At 40.7% G+C, this 19,505-nt stretch overlaps 1 protein-coding gene across 1 annotated transcript in view; it reads right to left on the bottom strand.

Moving 5' to 3' along the window:
- Positions 1 to 17,444, bottom strand: part of LOC128358478 (transcription factor Maf) — a 45,126-nt gene extending 27,682 nt beyond the window's left edge. The window contains exons 1-2 of the mRNA XM_053318775.1: positions 16,191 to 17,444; positions 8,898 to 8,964 (exon numbers count right to left, since the gene is read on the bottom strand). Coding sequence (XP_053174750.1) covers positions 8,937 to 8,964; positions 16,191 to 17,167 — 1,005 coding nt within the window. The 5' untranslated portion in view covers positions 17,168 to 17,444 and the 3' untranslated portion in view covers positions 8,898 to 8,936. The remainder of the gene's footprint in view (positions 1 to 8,897; positions 8,965 to 16,190) is intronic.
- Positions 17,445 to 19,505: the final 2,061 nt, after the last annotated feature.

Genomic DNA, 19,505 nt, shown 5'->3' with positions numbered 1-19,505 from the left:
TATGCAAAAGATGGATGCAGCAGAGCCATATGCGTATGTGTGTGTGTGTGTGTGTGTGTGTATGTGTGTCTGTGTGTGTGTGTGTGTGACACTAAATAGTGAGACAAAAACAGTGATGTATGTTGGGTCTGCAGTCTGAGGCTGCAGATGTTCACCCCAGGTGGTCTGACGCTAATAACATTCCACTTTTCACAGGTCCTTAAATTTACTCCAGATAAAGCTGCATTAAATATGCTGTACAGAACACTGTGATGGACCTTTAATCCCCTCAAAACAAACTGAGCCCCTGAAATAAGTTTAAAAATATTCTTCTTGTCATGTCATTGAAATGTAGACATATACTTCATTTAATTTAAAGAAATTATTCTTGATTGAACAATTAATATAAATATGTAGAATAAGCACTGATTTCATGGCATCGCAATAAAAAGCTGATGTAATAGTGATTGCTGCCCTTTTTGAACATAATGTTACCATTAACTGCACCTGCTGTGTGATTTTTGTACTTTATGATGTTGTGTTTAATCTGGTCTACTTAATGTATTTGTTCTATGAGTAATAGTTGATGTTACTAGGGCTTGTGGCCAAATTCAGTATTCACACCCATGTGTAACAATAAACACGGATTATTGACAATGCATGCAAACATCCATCTGTATGATAAACTTACTTGATTTATTTATTTACATGGAGCAGAAGGCCATATGCATTTTGAGACAATTATTATAGTTAAAAAACTGTTTTACAGCCCGATTCCTTTTGTGGAAATGTTTATTTCTTATAAGCAGATAATTAGTTCACTACCATTTAAAAAAAAGCTGCATGTTTGTGTGATTTAAAGTGAGAAAAAAGAGACAGAGAGAGACAGTTGCAGATCTCCTCAACCTCAGTTTGTGTTTTTGTAGGATGCCATGTTCACACCTCGCCCCTGTTTACACCTTCCCCTCATTTCTTCCGCCTTCTCATACCCCTTTCTGTCCATTTGTGTGTCAACCTTGAACCAGGGCAGACGACAAAGAGAGATAAAGAGAAGGGAGAGAGGCAGCACCCTTCTTACTTCACATGTGTATATATAGTAGGACAAAAACTTGATGCAATCAGAGATTTGGAGGATGATGTTATTAACTTCTGCAGGGAGCAAATCAAAAGAATTCACTGAATAAACTCTCAGGCTCCGATACACCAATCTGTTCCATTTTATTAATAGAAATAATCATCAACTCCCAATCTTGAATAGAAAAAATAGTCTGTGACCATTGTACTCTCCAAAAGGACAAACATAAGCACATAAAATGTAACTAAAACCCATAGACAGCCCTATTTTACACAGCTTACAATACTGATGTTACTAGAAAGCAAGCAGGCATCGAAGATCAGAGAGAATCTAAAAACTCACACTGTCTGTCCCCCTTCTGCAAAAACGAAAGATTTTCACACAGTCTTTGGCATAGTCATATACCACACAAGTGCAAATACACAGTCACAGTTAATGTGAACACAATTTATTTCTCTCCCCAGAATAGCTGCGCATGTAGCAAGCACTGGTTTTCATAATCATTCTACTGGTAAGAGCGCAGACAGCAAGGTCCTGCCAATGTTTATTACTGTGGCATCAATATTACCTCACCACAAGACTTCCTGCTGCACAGTAGAAATCAGCAATTCATTTGAAAACACAATAAGCCAGTAAACGACAAGCACCCACTAGAAGGCACCCAGCTGATCTTCTTGATCTTTGTTATCATGTTCACTTTGCTTTAAGAAACCTTACTGACTCCACTTCTGTCAATGGTCCCATACTCCCATTGTAAGAGCAGGTTATTGACCACTGTCTTTAGTGGATGAGAGTTTAGACTGTCTTAAAAAAAAATTAAAAAGAAATCCCAATTCTCCTCTTCTTCTTTGACCCCCCATATTCTCCCAGCCCCATTAAGAGTGCTCTCTTTTACTTTTCTTTTCTGTCATGAATCTTTAATTAGCCTTTTCAAGTTAGTGGGCAGGCTGAGACTCTGCAGAGCACTGACCTGGGCTGCTGAAACACACATTCTGATGTAACTTATACCGTCCCTGCACAAGTTAGACCTGCTCACATCCCAGGACCTCAGGATCAGGCTCTGATCAGCAACTAAAGCCTACAGTTACAGTATATGTTACATCTTCATTTCCCTGCCAGCAGGTCAAAAGACAAGAGAAAAGACTGACTGAATTTGAATTCTGCTTTATAAAAATAAAGTAGAAGGTAGCTACACATTAAATGTTATGACAAAAATAAAGGATACAGTAGTTAAATTCCGGTATTGTTTGGTACCTTGAATTGCTACATGCAGAGCCATCAGTGTATTTGCTCTCCTGTTTATACTGAGAGGAAATCCATCAGCGGGAACCCGAGAGTGAGCTGACGGCTGTGTATGTATGGTCTCTGCATCTACTTGCGTCTCTCTCTTTCTCTGTCATGACACAAATGCATTTGCTTGTGTAGGCTTGCACGCAGCTGCACACATGAACACACACACACCTCCGACAGTAAATAAAGCAGTGCAGTCAGGTCACAATCACAGTAAACCACACAAACGACTACCATCTGTCTCTTTGTCTCTGCCTGTACGAGTCAATGAGCCTCACTGGCAACAGTTCATACTACACTGCCCAAACACAATAACATTCAACATCATGGTTTAAAAAAACTGAAAGAATAAAATATCTGTGAAGGAGTACGGGCTATTCAATATTCCTCTCTCTCTCTCTCTCTCTCTCTCTCTCTCTCTCTCTCTCTCTCTCTCTCTCTCTCTCTCTCTCTCTCTCTCTTATCACTCCCTCGTTTCCTCTTTGCCTGACTCCAGCCCTCCTCCTCTTCCTGTAAATGAGTGATTTATCAGCCTTAATTGCTGGCAGTGGTTCATGTGGTCATGTGACTGCAACATGACAGCGTGTGATAAATACACCCTGAAAATTAAACCCTGAGTTGCAAACAGAAACACGCACTGCTTGCATCTCATCTGCAGAACTAGAGTGTGTTCAGATACTGACAAAAATAGAATTGGTCTAATAAAAGCATTGCTTTAAAAACAAAATCTCAGCTCACGATGCACTTTAAAAGCAGAATATTGTCGTAATAAAAGACATTTATCAAAGTGAGGCAAAGGGCAAAAGGGAAAAATGTACAATCAATAATGATAGACCAAGTAAATCTATTGTTATAAGGTGTTTCACAACAGTGCACCATAAACACTGCATGTGCACACACACACCCCATACACATACACACACATACACACACAGTACACCCAGCCTACAGTTGACTACATCATTCTAGCTCTCATGTGTTTCCTCCTCACAGCGCTCAGCGGCAGGATGCTGACTGAAGGGCCTGCAGTGCCCTGCTCATGCACCTTATTGTTACATGGAGCCAGTTCTCAACTGCTGACCTTTTTATTCACTACACTATACATTGTTAAAATAATGTATGAGGTGTCTCAGCCAAAGCCACTTCATTGTGTTGTGTTATATACAACAGAGGTGTGTGTGTGTTATCTGTATCTAACATGGACTTGTGCAAAAAAAGAAAATCAAACAAAAAAAACAAAACCCAATGTTAGTGCACATGACATGATTTATGTTAGATGATGAAAAAAAGAGGGGAAAATACAACAAAAACTATAATGTTTGAGTGTGTTGTAACTTGAAATTATAATTATATTAAAAATTATATAATTTTCCACATTCTGATAAAAATGAATTTACATTCTCAGCAGTGCTGTGTGTATTCTGTCAACATGTCCCTCTCTGTGCTCTTTGTTTATAAACTGGCTGTAAAAAAAAATATTCATTGCCGTGTTTACAGCTGTCATATGACAAATGATTTTTCTAAATGTAAAATTAACTGGCATTTGTAAGTTAAGTAAACAGTTTTAAAAAGTAACATTTATCAAAACATAATGAAAGAAAAGCTGGTAATGCCTAGAGTTGTGTCTTATCTACAAAAACAGTGCAAGGAATGCAGCTTTTATGAAAAAACATGCTTCTAGTAGTTTGCACATGAAACACTGAAAACTGCGGAGATGAACCTGCTCAGACTCTACAGCAGTCACTACACAGAAACCGGCAATTATAGCACTCAAGCACAAATGCCGCATACATAAACAGAAATATAGAAATTATATAATTAAAGCTTTATTTAAGTCTTATAGTTACAAAATGTTTTTTTACTCATCTTTTCTGCAACAGTATTTCCATTATTACTCTTAGGGTTGAATATTTTAATCACACTCCACTAATGAGCTATTTAAACCTGATCTGGTTTTGTTGTCTATAAATTCTCACATAAAAACAGTACATTTCACTCACAGTGTTGTGAGCTGTGACGCACCACTACATGAAAGCCACACACATTTCTGAAGACAACCAGAATTCAGAAAGACAGAATGAGAGGGACAGAAAGGTGGGACGGAGTCAGATAGACAGTAGATCATGAAGCATGCAGTCAATCTTACTTTTTACCTCAGAGATTGTCCATTTAACTGCATGTCATACAATTTGGCCTGTGCAGGAGTTGCACTAGTAATGCGACAAGATGATTTTCACAATTTGGAAGAAGCACAAAGTGTGTGTGAGTGGGTGTGTGCCTGCTTTTGTGCTGCTCGTGTGTATTGTATATTTTTGCAGGTTTGCATATTGCATATATAAATGTCTGTATAAACAGGTAACAGCAGAGTGACTCCGGCACCTCTGCACCATCCCTTCCTCTTCCTTATTTATTTGTCTGTATTAGTTAGCTCCTTCTCAGCACTTAAAATTAATGTCATCCAGCAGAAAATAGAGGCTGAAAGCTAAAATTCAGCACTTTCCCAGCAGCCTGGTTATTTATCAAGCTAACAAGGAGAAGATGCATCCCGTCTCAGCCGGGCCCAGAAAATATGTGCCATTAAAGCTCAGAGCTAGTGTTTGAGAGCCAGAGAATAAAAGTGAGGGTGTCAAGGAGACGGGATGGACGACATCACCAGCAATATGGATATAGAGAGACCAGTAGACACATTTATATAAGGGACAATAGATACACTTGCATGAGAAGCAAGAGGAAACACACACACTCTCTGTCTACTGAAGGCGTCGCCACAATACATATTCTGCATGTGCTGCATGTGTGTATATGAAGTGCTGATTTGCTGATGGCTATAAAAGAGGATCCTTAAGGGGATACAGAAGACATAGTTTGGAGCTTTGAATAAATCATGTGTTGCCAGAGTGAGCTTAGCACTAATTTTCTCTTTAGGAGAGGGGTGTTGAAACACGTCCTGAGGACTGTTAGTATTGTGCCGTGTTAACATCTCTATAGCATCAAGAGCTAACGCAGGAGTGTTAGAATTCAATTAGACACTGGTTGCAACGCTAAGCAGCTAGTACTGGGCAGCCACCGCAGGGAAAAGAGAAGAGAGGATGGTGATGCGAGGGGAGCGAGGAAGGAGTCTGTGTTTGTGTGTGTGTGTGTATGTATAAGGAGAAAGGCGAGGAGAGAGGCTGTGGGCTAGAGGAAGGCCCTGGGCTGCTGGCTGCGGTGATTCAGGGGAATACATTTTATCACACTAACCTCCGGCTGATCACAAGTTCCTCTCTCAATCATGCTGTGAACACACAGTCGCAACCTGAGGACAACAGTGGCTCTGAGGCACACACACACACACACACACACACACACACACACACACACACACACACACACACACAGTGGCAACAGCTTTAAAACTAATTATGTTTGAATAAAACAACACAATCCAGGCAAACAACTGAAACATGGGAGAGAAGATTGTATATTAACATAAGTTGAAAAGAGGAACGGGTTGATGTTTAGAGGTCTGGCTTGAGGGTGCAGCTTTCTATCAGCTACACTGTGATTTGGAGGAAAGTAAAAACACATAATACAATTTTTAAAAACTATACAAATCTAAACACAGTTGTTCTGTGTTCAGTTTGTGTGTCTTTACAACCGTTTTTGTTATCTCTAACACATAACCCAGCTCTATTTGCTTCCTCTCTCTTCGGATCGGGCCTAATATTGAGCATACATCCTGTTCATATCCTCCTTGTCATTTGGATTTTCTGGATAGAGGGATGACGTCTGTGTCACTATGAAGATGGTAACTCTGTAACGAGTCTCACAGCAGCTAGTAGTTATATATATCTCTGGCAGATGACAGATAGTGTGTCAAACTAGTGGATGGAGGAAATCCTGGTTGAGTATAGAAGACAAAATAGTGTCTTAAGTGACAATTTAATGTTGAAATTCTGTGAGGGCCTTACATAAAAATGTATTGTTTATCATCTGAAGTCATGTTGTAGCTTTAATATTAGGAATTATGACACATTTCCTGCAGAATGTTTTATTCCAATTGCCTAGATTAACAAGTTTAACCAGACAAAAATGATACAACGATATAACAGCATCTGTCCTCTGTCTATTTCATATTTATATTTTTCCCAGAACAAGAAGCCTAGTTTTTGCTTTTTTAGGTATACAAAGGTTTCTATTTTCACAGCCCTTATGTCCATACAAGCACTTATATATATGCTCTCCCTTTTCCCCCATTTAGCATGCAAACACATAACTTGATGTGTCTGTGTGCATGTGCGCATGTGTCCTTCCTCCTCCTGCCGTGTCTACAAAAACCTGACCTGCCTGCTGTCAGCCACAGAGGCACCTTGCCTACCTGTGCCCCCCTCCCCCCCAAGTGGCCGACTCACCCCGTCACCATCAGGGGAAGACGAGTAGGAGGAGGAGGAGGGATGACGGGGGATAACGGGGAAAAAAAGGAAGTGGGGGTGGTAGAAGGTACGGCAAGGGGAAGGGGATCGTGGAGGTGTGGTGGGTGTGTGGGTGGGTGGGTGCTCTGAAGCTTCCTATAATGTGCCCTCTCCACTCCCCTGCCTGTGACCTCAGAGCTCCTGACAGCCAGAAAATGCTGAAGCATGCAGGTGTCCTAACGCTGCAGCCACACACATGCGAGCGCACATACACGGGCTCCTGCACACACACGGATGCAGGTGTCCTACCTTAGCAGCCTGGAGTCTGTCCTTTTTTTTAACTCCTTCACCACCTCCATCCTCACTGTGTCAATATGTCATATGAAGATATGTATTATGCAGTCTATGTATAATGGTAAAAAGCAAAAAGAATTGAGCGTGATGGTTTGTGTATCAAAGACGAAACAAGCATGAGCTTCACAATGCTAAGCACATAAGGAAAGTAGAGTATTCTGTCTGCTTCACAGTAAAATTAGCTGATGCTGATGCTGTAGTTTCCTATGTCCAGCCTCTCGACTGTACAGTGTAAAACTGAGGTGTCCGGAGAGTGTTCTGTCCTGTATATGTGTGTGTCTGTGTGTATGTGTGTGGTAGGGAGGTTAGGGTTAGAGAGTTGTATTACAGTGGTGATGAGTTGCCTGGCTGAGAGGTTGATACCTCAGCAGCACCCAGCATTGACCAGGCCTTTAAATAAAGCCTTCGATCCTCCAGCAGCAGAGAAGGTCACCGCCTGCCTCTGGTTACCCTGCCTGTCTGTCTGCATCCATGGCCAGGAGCCCTCCTTCCATCCCTTCCTCCCTTCACTTGCCTCCTCCTGTCCTCTCACCTTCGCGTGCATGTCTGCATGTGCTGTCAAATCCAGGTGCCTTCCCTTTGCTCAATCCGCTAACTCCCTCCCTAACTTTTCCTCGATTTCTTCCTCCATTTCTAGTTGTCTTTAGCTCCTCGTCTCTCTCCCTTCATTTTCTGACCGGTGACAAAAAAACTAGTCATGGCTTTCCTTCTCTCAGTGTATCATCCTTTGCCGTTCTCTGCAATCCCCACATCCGTCCATCTGTGTGTCAGCCAGAAATAAAATAAACGTACAGTGTTTGCGTCCGCAGAGAGAACAGAATAAGTAAAGGAGGTCAGAGGGTCAGGATAGAGGTGAAAGGTTTTGGCCTCATCCCATGAGCACTGCTCATGTCACCCTCCCATCAATCAAACAGCACTGTCAAAGCCCCAAATCAGAGAGACGCACACCATCGCACACCATCGCACACAACACATGGTGAGAGGAAGGAGTGTGGTTGTCATAGAGCTAAATATGAAGTGTGAAATGTATCTAATAATAAACCCCCCCAGGTGTCTGCTGTCACAAAGGAGTGCTTTCTGATGAAAATATATCAATATAAACATGTGGTCTGTGATTGCAAGTTGTTCAGAAATAAGTCAGAGAAATCTTTATGTCGGACATGCTACACAAACATTCATCATTTCTAAACTGATATCAGTGATGATATTAAAATGTCTTGTTTGAATTGTTTGATCCTGTAAACGCTGACTGTATTCAAACAGTCTGAATTATAAATGAAGAGCAGATAAAATAGAAAATGCCTTTTTTTAGAGTATCTATATTTCCACCTAACTGATAGTAGTCAATATACACAGAAGCAAAGGTTGTAGAGGTAAGAAATATTACACCAAATCTGTTTATCATTTATATTGTGTATGATATCTTTTATATTCAAAATGTTCTTCTCTGCACCCCCTCTCTTTGTTTCTAATACAAGGGAGGAATATAAACCTGAATCGTTGAGTCCTGTTATGTGTGTAACTCTATTTTAAATGTATATAAAATAACACAACATATACTTATAATGAATAAGTTACTCAAGTTATTATCAGCAAAAGCTCACTGTAAACATTTTGTGCTGTAACTTGATTAATACACAGCAGACAACTGTGTCATGAAATTCAGTATGTCAGACTTGTGCTGAACGCCGAACGTTTTCAATACAGACATTTCATATTTTATTTTGATTCTGTTCGGTCTAATAGTGAAAACATATTTAAAGAATTTGAATCATAAATATGGACATTGGGAGAAAAGAGCAGGTTACCTCAGACGGGTGGCGGGATGAAGAGATGACAGCTCTCTATCACAGATGGAGGAATTTTCTCGACGTCCTGCAAAGAGAGGAAAAATAGATGCGTTATAAAAAATACACTCTGTTCTGAACAATGTGAGAAACACTGTAAATATAACACAGATTAGTTTTATTCCATTACTGGCCTTGAATTTAATAGAGGGCTGCAGGCAAAAAGTTGAGTTACAGTTATTTTTGAGACATTGCGTGATGGATTTTAGGCATTATAGGTATTGGCCCACAAGTTGAATTCATATCATATTATCATGCGATTTGAAATTAAAATCAATAAATAAAAATAAGATAAAGAATTATTAGCATAGACTCAGAATTATCACATATATATTGAACAGAACTCATAAAGAGACAAACAAACATCAAAGCTAAAAATCAAACAAATATTTAATCAAATTAAATTGATATAAATCAATATGTACTGATTTTAACAGAGGGTGTAATTTTTCTGTTGTTTAGCTACTACTCAAATAAAATAAATGAACCTTATTTTTTAAAAAGAGAAACACACACACACACATACACACACTGCAATGCATTTATAAAGCAAAATCAATATGTAGCAAAAGTGTCTAAATTAGTCAACAAGTTTGATGACATGCTCAAAAGTATGAAACGATCTTATAAAACTGAAAATCCTACATGAAGTGCAATATTTCCAACCACTGAATAAAAATATGGATGAAATATATGATTTAAAAAAGACTTAATCAAGCACTGAGGTCAGTCAGTTCATGAAGTTTACTTTCATTTGCATGTCTGGAAGCAAGGCATTGTGTGTGAACATAGCATATGCACACATGTTAGCATTGTTTGCACACATTTCAGGTATAAGTGTGCAGATGAAGAGAAGAACACATTGACGAATCTTCCTGTAAATCTATTCGCTATGCTTCAATAGTGAGAAATGAGTCGAAGGAGCGACAAAGTAGGCCTATATTAATGCCCTCAATCCATCTTTAAGCAACAATGAGAACCATTCATTTCCCTGTAATCCGATTCACACTGAGGCCAAATGGACTTTGACCCATTCAGCTACACAGGAGCTCCCAGTGACAGACCTACAACAGAGAGAGGGCTGCCGTCACCCAAAAAGTGCTCTGAAACACTAACATGGAGAGATCAGACTCCCAGATGTAGCTATATTACAGTTTCAACCCCGTAGAAATGAATAACTAGTCACTCACAGGGACATTTCAGACACCCAGGCTCTGTGCGCACGCATACTTGCACACACGTGTCCACACTGTGAATGAACACACACACACACACACACACACACACACACACACACACACACACACACACACACACACACACACACACACACACTAACACATACACATACACATACACATACACATACACATACACACACACACACTCAAACTGATACAGTGGAAGTGAGGTCCACGTGCAGAGTGCTGCTACATGGCAGCAGTGTGTGGGGTCAAGGCCTTTCCCAGGTACAAATGAAAGGGAGAGGGGCGACTTTGGAAGAGCTGAACAACACTGTGGGTCACCTTGCCTGGCAAAGAGATCAATGTCTGTTTGACTGGCTGAGAGACAGAAAGAGAGAGAGAGCGAGAGAGAGAGAGAGAGAGAGAGAGAGAGAGAGAGAGAGAGAGAGAGAGAGAGAGAGAGAGAGAGAGAGAGAGAGAGCGAGAGAGAGAGAGTCTGACTGCAGTAGAAGGGTAAATCACCTCTCTTGCTTCATTGAGATGCAGGTAAAACACACAGGGGTCGGGCTTGGCTCCAGCACCCTGCATAACACAAACTCATGCACGCGCAAACTTAAACACGCACACATAGACAAATATTCGTATAATGCACTCAAACCCTTTGCCCCACCACCACCACCACCACCACCACCACCACCACCTTACCATACACACAAGCACACACAAACAAACCCATACACACAAACACACACACACACCACTGACTCTGTGCCCTGCAACTCAACTCACTGTTGAAAGCACAGTTGAAAACATCATCACAGCCGCAGCTATGTTTATCCTTGAGTCAGAATATTGTGATCACTTATAATTAAAGCATAATTAGCTTTCATCTATGCCCTTTAGTGGTGCATTCTGGGGAGAGCTTCTTATGCAAGCAAATAAAAAATCTAGTGTTTGAATTCTAGTGCAACATACACAAAACATGAGTCACATTTCATGCGCCTACAGTATATGCACATTCTTTTACAGCTGAGCGTTTACAGTAATCTCAATTCAACAGGAGACTATAGGATTGGATTCAGACAATCACATTATCTCCACTCTCTCCACGCTTCTATTTGCTGGAAAAATCACCATGTTAAAGCCAATAAGATACATGCAGAGGCAGCAGCAGCACAGACCTTCTTTACAGCTGCTGCATTCTTGCCACATGCACGGCCCGCGACAGGAAGGGACAAGTTAAATTATTAGGGTTTCAAATAAATGACACATAACTCAGGACACTGCAAGACAGAGAGAGAGAGAGAGAAAGAGAGAGAGAGGGAGAGAGAGAGAGGGGGAGAGGGAGAGGAGCTCTGGCATTGCAGGTCTAGATGATGGACGGACCACAGAGGAACATAAATGCAGCTGATTTAAATCACTTTAAATGTAAATGTTTATCGCGTGGAGTGATGCAGATGTGGACTGAGTGGAAGAGATTGAAATTGTTTCCTCTTTTGAATGTGAATATTTTTTTAACCCTTTGGGGTCTGTTATGTTTTTCATGAGGAGAAGGGCGTTTACAGGGAATAAAGAAAAGGGACTCCTGTGTCGCAAAATGATCACATGAACCACACTTATTGTAAAACAAATATTTGTTGTGATAAAAAACATTTTTTTCAACTATAAGGTATAACTTAGATGACATAATACATTCTCTATGTTCTAATGAATAACAAATATTCAAATTGTATTTTAAGTTTACTGCTAAACAGATTATACAAGAGCAAACATATAAGAGGAACTTTTTAGGTTCAGTTGCTCTTGAATAAATTACTTTATTTGTCATGAAAGAATAAATACAGCCTCATTGTTTTGCTCCAACGTTTTGAGTTGTCTGTGCTGAGTGACAAAATATTAACTTCATTTGTTTCTGCTTATTTTTTATCAAGATTTCCTTTTGATTGACATAAAAAGCTACAGGACAAGCATCACATTGTCATCCCAATAAATGTAATACACTCAGGTAAAGCACATAACACCCTTCCACCACAAGGTCATATAAAAGACAATGCTGGGTGGTTATTGAGCACCCACAAATAGACACTAAACAGTGCGCACATCCTTTGTCCTATTAATTCTGAGGCATTAAAGCAAAGTACACAATGATGATTCAAATGTCAATACTGATAAATTTCAAAGTGATTTTCCATAGTTGACCTCAAAGGGAGAGTCCAATATTGTGACAGCAGACAACTACATTATCTTTAATAACCTAATCATTGGACAGACTGCAAATGATTACAGTACAGGAGTCAATATACTGGGCTGGAGAATAGAATTACAGTTCATATTGATAAGATTAATAATGTGGTCTGAGTGTGTGTTTTCTCCTTCATACTGTACATAGAAACACACAAATAGAGCGGTGAATCTGGTAGAGTGCTGAAAAATGAGGAGGAAGTGCTGAAATGTTGTTTCCTGTGCCTCCTGTCCTCCTTCAACACAGGAAGTGAATCAGTGCTACTGAATCCTCCAGCCCCTTGGTGTGTCTAGAAGTCATAACACACACATAGACACGCAAGCACAAAGCGCCCCGTGTAATTTCCATGCACGCCCCTACAATGATCAGCAAATGTTCCACTTTATCAGACTGACGTACTGAACGCAGGAGCAAAAACCATATGAACCATGACGCAAAGCAGACCTCACAACACTGCTGATGCGAGGGCAGGTTCCAGGTAAGACCGCCCCGAGAAAAATCCTGAGACTCCCCGAGAAAACCTAACTAATCCTATCTGCCTCACAGAAGAAAGAGGTGCCATGAAAGAAGTATAGCATCTCCAGTTCTAGGTTATAACACAAATGTAATTAAATAGCACACTATATTGACCTAATCAGATAGCAGGGCCATAAATTAGTGGACACATGCTCACTAAAAGGCCCTCTCCTCTCAGCTAGGACACATCTCTGATCGTTTATCATCTGAAAGGAGCAGGAAGGCAGACAGCATCCCTCTCTCTCTCTCTCTTCCTTGCTCTGTCTCTGTCTCTCACTCACTTTTAATCACAGAGAAAATCATTCCTCCAGGCATGAGACGATCATGTTCTCCCATCTTGTCCCTAATTCTGAGCTTTCATGGAAGCCAATAGGAGCCAGGTGACTTGCATATGAGTGTGTGTGCAGCTAGTAGAGAGTCTGCTTTGTCTTCAGCTCTGCATTCAAACGGGTCACTGATGTGGTACATTAAAGTTTCCACAAGCTACACACACATTTAGAAAAAAAAACAGCTCCTCATCTTGCACATGCAAGCACTCAGACTGTCAAAGGTCCGGCAGTGGGAACAGATAATATCCTTCCTCCATGCACACACACACACACACACACACACACACACACACACACACAGATTTCCAGCAGCATGCACTGTGGTGGATGTGACCTTGTATAGCAGCACAGCCCCAGACCTCGTGTAGCCGTGTAGGTTTTATCTGAACCATACAATTCTTTAGGATGCACTGAGTTATAATCGGGCTGTTTTGAGGAGCAGAAAACGCTCTGCAGGCCAGAATCAGTCTAAAGCAGAGGCATGTTACACTGCAGGCTGCTGGACCTGTCAGTCGCTACAAATCCAAATGACTTGAAATGTCTCCTGTGGCTTTTCTGTAGTCCTATCAGCATTTTTACCTCAGCAGTCAAATAACGGATCTTTATACTGAGGCGAAAGTGGTTGATTACCACAATACCTCGCGTGTAGTTACCACAGCAAACATGTCATATTACTCTATAAGACTCATTTAGTGCAATCAGAAATAATGCGATGTATCACCAGTGTTATCATTCAGTGTTTGCATAGGCCTAAATATAATTTTAACATACTGCAGAATTCGTTATGGAAAGTTAAAAATTCATATATTTAAATTTAGGCATATTTAGGTTTTATCATACATTTGCCGCATTTTGTTGAAACAAACAATTTGATAATTTGTGTCAAGGAAACCTTCATCTCTGGTCGATTAAACAGACAAAATTCAACAAGTGGACAGCTACCGAGTAAAAAGTGAAAGTTTACTCTAAAATCAATCATTGACTCGGCCGTTTGTAGGACACCTGCAGCAAAATCCTCAGGCCTTAAGGCAGAGAGGGAAAAACCATTACAATTATTGAGCATTGTGGTTTGATATTCTTCATACTTTTAAAGGAAATATAAGAGTTTTTCTGCCTTTTATTACGCAACAGGTGAAGGCCGCCACTTTTATATCTTTAGAAGCCAAAGGTGTGAAAAGAAAAAAAAAATAACACAAATAATACCCAGTCTATTCTCTAGAATAAAAAAAACATGAAAAACACTGATATAGTCAAAACATAAATCAACACCTACTGATATCAGAGCTGGACGTATAATATAAAATAACGTTCTTTGTGCGCAACATCTGTATTGCGCTTCAAAATCAAACCAGATATTTATGAGAATTACAGTCACATTTATAGCTGGCATTTCCCTCCACTGTTTAAATTTCACTTTCAACCGAGAGGACATAAAACTGAGAGTTTTGTGGTGTGACAACAACAACATGCAGAACTAAGAGAGAACAAAAAAGGAACATTTTCAAGAGAAAAATATTTGTTTCCATTCATGAAGGTTTATTGATGAATGGTATATTTATTAAATTCCATTTTAAGAGTGAACACGCTGTCTGTCAGTTAACTGTACTGTCCAGACAATACATTTTTACTGTATAGAAATCCAGGGTATCACAAAAAATGTATGGCTGCATGATGCTTTACTCACTTACTCTACAACACCGGGTGAACATTAAACTTCCATTTCCAAACAGTTCACCGTTTATTTAGTCTACCGAATAAGACCCATAATAATCTGGGTAAAGTTAATTAAGCTCCTTAAATGAAAGGAAATACATGAACAATGAACTGCTGAAAGAGTAGGTCATATGTTGCAACAATTTTGAGTGACAAAGTTGCCTATTCCTCATTTATTTCTGGACATGCATGCTGGGATCATAAGTTGCTTCTGTTCTGTTCAAAGCATTTTATCTTCAACTCCACTTGTTGATCGCAATAATCTATTTAGTCTGTGCATTGGTCAGGACAAAATAATAATTGCTGCTATATATCCTAGTGCCGCCCCCCTTGGTAGTATGCTGTCTGTCAATAAGGAGTACAAAGTTGCTTTATTTCACGATGTCATTTTCCCCACGGGGCTCCAGAAGAAGCCTATAAAGTGTTGAAGGGTCCATGTTTGCGGTGAACGTTCATGAAAGCAAAGTGACCGATGAATGTACTTGTTTCTCACTTTTTCTTTTTACAAATAAATCCCCCCTCAAAAAAAGGTGATGAGGCTGAACAATACAGTCATGGTATAACACAGTCACTATACACAAGTTTACAAAAAAAGAAGAAAAAAAAGAAAAGAAGTAAAAACACAACCCGTACATGACCAGCATGCATGGCTTCCCATAACTGTTACAGTCTGTTTGACATCAATTTCCCAAAACTTCTGGTGTAACAGAGTTTGGATGTTTTTCACAGGACACATAGGATGGATGATATGAAAAAATGAGATAATTCATATCAAAAATAAATTTAATTTGAACAGAAAAACAAAAATAAATTCACATCAAAGTTAAAGCTGCTGTGCCTGATGAGAGTTTTAACTTCACCAAACAAATTTGGGGTAAAGGGACCAGGATGGACGAGGCGCAGGATGAGAGCGGACCAATGAAGCAAGATGAGAAGTAATTTTATGCAGTGCGCCTAAAGACAAACATCACGAATTGGACACGTTTCCTTTCAAATATTATTGGAGAGCAAGCTCCTACTCAGAGTCCTCTAAACAGGTCTATTTATGAATCATAAAAGGGATAAAACATAAAGATCCTCATCCTGAAAGAAAATACTTTTGAAATACAGAAAATTGGAAAACTGTTTTTTGTCCTTAACTAACGTAGGTTTAACAAAACAACAAGGTGAAGAACGCACAACCTATTTTTTAACTGCGCGAAAATCAAAAGTTTTTTTTCTGTTTCTTTGTGAGGGTCGGTTACTAAAACTTTTCAGCGCCGAAACTCACATGAAAAACTCCGGGGATGAAGGGTTGTTGTCGCTGCTGGATCCTCCGTTTTCTCTGAAGCCGGTGCTGATCAGCTTCTCGTATTTCTCCTTGTAGACGTCCCTCTCCCTAGCCAGCCGGGAGATCTCCTGCTTGAGGTGGTCCACCTGCTGAATGAGTTGCGTCTTCTCTCCCTCCAGGACGTGCCGCTGCTGGACCCGCTTGTACCGGCAGGACTGGGCATAGCCTCTGTTCTTTAGCGTTCTCCTCTTCTGTTTCAGACGAATCACCTCTTCCTTGCTAACCCCCCGGAGCTGCCGGTTCAATTCCCGCACGGACATGGTCACCAGCTGCTCGTCCGAGAACCGATCTTCCAAGCGCATGTGCTGGTGGTTTCCACCCGCGCCGCCGCCGGACTGAGACCCGGAGGACGGGTGGTGTGCTCCTGCGTGGTGGTGGTGGTGATGGTGATGGTGGTGGTGGGGAGTCCCGTTCTGGGCTGCAGCTGCAGCGATAACCGCGGACACCACGGCGGCCGCTGATCCCATCTCCTCCCCGGCCATAGCGCCTCCTGCCCCGGCTGAGCCACCGAACTGCTGCCCTCTGGCATAGCCATCGAAGGTCTGGAGCTGGTGACTGCTGCTGATCAGCGCCTCTACGGCGTCCTCCGGGCTAAAGCCCAGAGCCTCGGGGTTCAACTGCTGTTGGTACCCGGTCATCCAGTAGAAATCCTCCAAGTGCGCCTTCTGTTCGCTCCCTGATCCCGGACTGGGCGCCGAGAAGCTTGGAGAGGGGGGAACCGAGCTGCAAGGCGTGCTCATCGGGGTGGAAGATAGGGATCCCCCGGCGACCAGGCGGCTGCACTGGCTGATGCTGCGATCGGGCTCCACCGGCTCCTTTTTCACTTCAAACTTCATCAGATCGAAGTCATTAACATATTCCATGGCCAGGGGACTGGTGGGCAGGTCGGAGTTGCTCATTGCCAGCTCTGATGCCATCCTCTTGCTGTTGACAGTCCTCCAAAGGGGGTGAGGAGCACCTGTCAAAGTGGGCTGCTGAGACACGCACTGAGCCAGCTTGATTTCTTTATTTATTTTCTTCAAAACCTGAGGAAAAAGTGGATTTTCTCGCACTAATTGCGCAGCGCAGGATTTGGTTTTGTGAGTCGATAAGTTTTTTTTTCTTCAGTCTGTATTGCACAGACGCATTGGAGCAGCGCTGTTTCCTCCCTCTCTCCCAGCGTGCGGGTGTCTGAGCGCCGCTCTCTCTGTTTCTACCATTTAACACTTCATGGCTCCTTTTAGGATTAGTGCGCCAAATTGAGGAGGTTCACGTACGTGTCCCGGCAAATAGTTGCCTTGTGGAGAACGAGAAAAAAAACTCCACCCAAGGATTGATAGATTTTTTTTTCTAAGGGATCAGTCAGCCGACGAGTTAAAAAGCATTGCTTAGTTTTATAGGCGTCCTGACGTCAGGACTGAAATATGAAATTGACTGAGACTCAGCCAATGAGCAGCGCAGCCCGGGGACGTAATTAGCATAATAGTGTAGAAACCAAAGTTACTTTTCTGTACGGTCCAAGCCCATCACAAGATTGACACACGAGTCTATCCTTTTTACATGGAAATGAAAGAAGACAAGCAAAAAGAAAACAAATTCTGAACATTAAAAGAAGATGTTAGATGGTAAATATGCATGTGTTTAATACATGTACGAAGCAATTTAAATTAAACACTGTTTTTTATGTTGTTTTTGTTATCAGAATAGTCACCTAATATATAATTTGAATTGCATTATTGAGTCAGCTTTTTCAACAATCTTGTTTTTATTCAGCGTTGTCTGTCGATTGGTCAGCCTTTTCTTAATCCTGCCCTCAAAGTATGTGTTTATTAGGGAACTTTATACAAACGTTTTTCATTAATTGTAGGCAACTTGCTAATTAACAAATAAATTGATCAGAAACTCTTCTTAGGCAGCACAACAACCCTTTCATGCCAAACATTATTAGAAAGCATCAGAATGTCTTTTAATGATTGGCACAGAGGGAAAAATGCTTATATACCATTACAATAATCGCCAAAACAGATCACAGATTGAACAGATCGCAGATTGAGCAGATCGCAATGGCAGAAAGGTGAACATGTTTGGAAAAAGCATGGCACGGCTCTGGTTGAATGATATCTATTGGAAACCCAATGTCGCCACCTTTCGGCATAATGAAGTATTTCATGAAGGCTGTTGAATGGATGTGTCCGATATTCTCGATATTTACGAATGTATTTCACATTTAAGTGGAAAAGTAATGTTTTATCACTTCGCTCTATGTTTCATCAGTTCTCTGTTAATCTTACTGCTGGCTGTAAAGATTAGTGAACAAGGAGTTTACTTTCATTAATCCTGCTGAGAAAAAGAAGATTTGTAGGTTCAAAATGAAAAACTAAACTAAATTTGACAAAAAATATAATTTAATCTATATATATACGTCATTCTTAATTAAGGAGAAAAGTGTAAGCCGATTTTCTTTCACATGCCCCATGATACTTGTAAAAGCTTGTCAACATAAAATCCTTTTTCTAATGGTGACAACACCTCCATCTGTGTTCTTCTGGAGTCTATAGTCTCACTCCCATGTAAAGATCACAGCACACAGTGTCTCTCTTTTTCTCTCTCTCTGTCTCTCTCTCTCTCTCTCTCTCTCTCTCTCTCCTGGAGCACAGTCCTCAGGAGTGGTGGCACATAGGAACAAACAATAAGGAGGGCTATACACAGAGGACTGGAGAGTAAATAAGAGAACTCTCCCTGGAACATGTCACACGGGGAAGCTTCAGAAAACTACAAAGCCGCCAGCAGATAATTCAACTCCCCCGTGTCCCAACACAAGTAAATATTCTCTTGGTCCCTGTGACTGTTCATGGGGACTTAACGTTAAACAGGGAGGATAAACATCGTGTTTTATTCATTAGAACACACAACATAGGCCCCTCTGATGCTTTTTGAATAAATATTAAACAGACGAGGTGTCCCATCTGATGCTTCTATACTATATGCTGTTGTAGTGTAAATGAAGACTGGTAATACGATACAGGAAAAGAACTTGTTGTATGTACATGTTTCTCATATGTAAGGTATATGCTTTTTTCTAGTTGTTTATAGATGTTTGTTGTCTCTTGCACAACAGTGTAGTAACAGGTGAAAAATCATTTTGTTGAATGTGAAATGTCATTCCTTGTAGGTCCTGTTAAAATCATTTATCATCACCTTACAATATATATAAAACAATGTCACACTTTGATTTAGTTTGACATAAACCAGAGTTAATGTTGCTTTGATTTTCAA

The sequence above is a fragment of the Scomber japonicus genome, chromosome 5 (assembly GCF_027409825.1).
Source record: "Scomber japonicus isolate fScoJap1 chromosome 5, fScoJap1.pri, whole genome shotgun sequence".
Lineage (NCBI taxonomy): Eukaryota > Metazoa > Chordata > Actinopteri > Scombriformes > Scombridae > Scomber > Scomber japonicus.
Note: the sequence above shows the minus strand (reverse complement) of the source record. Positions and strands in the feature narration are given on the sequence as shown.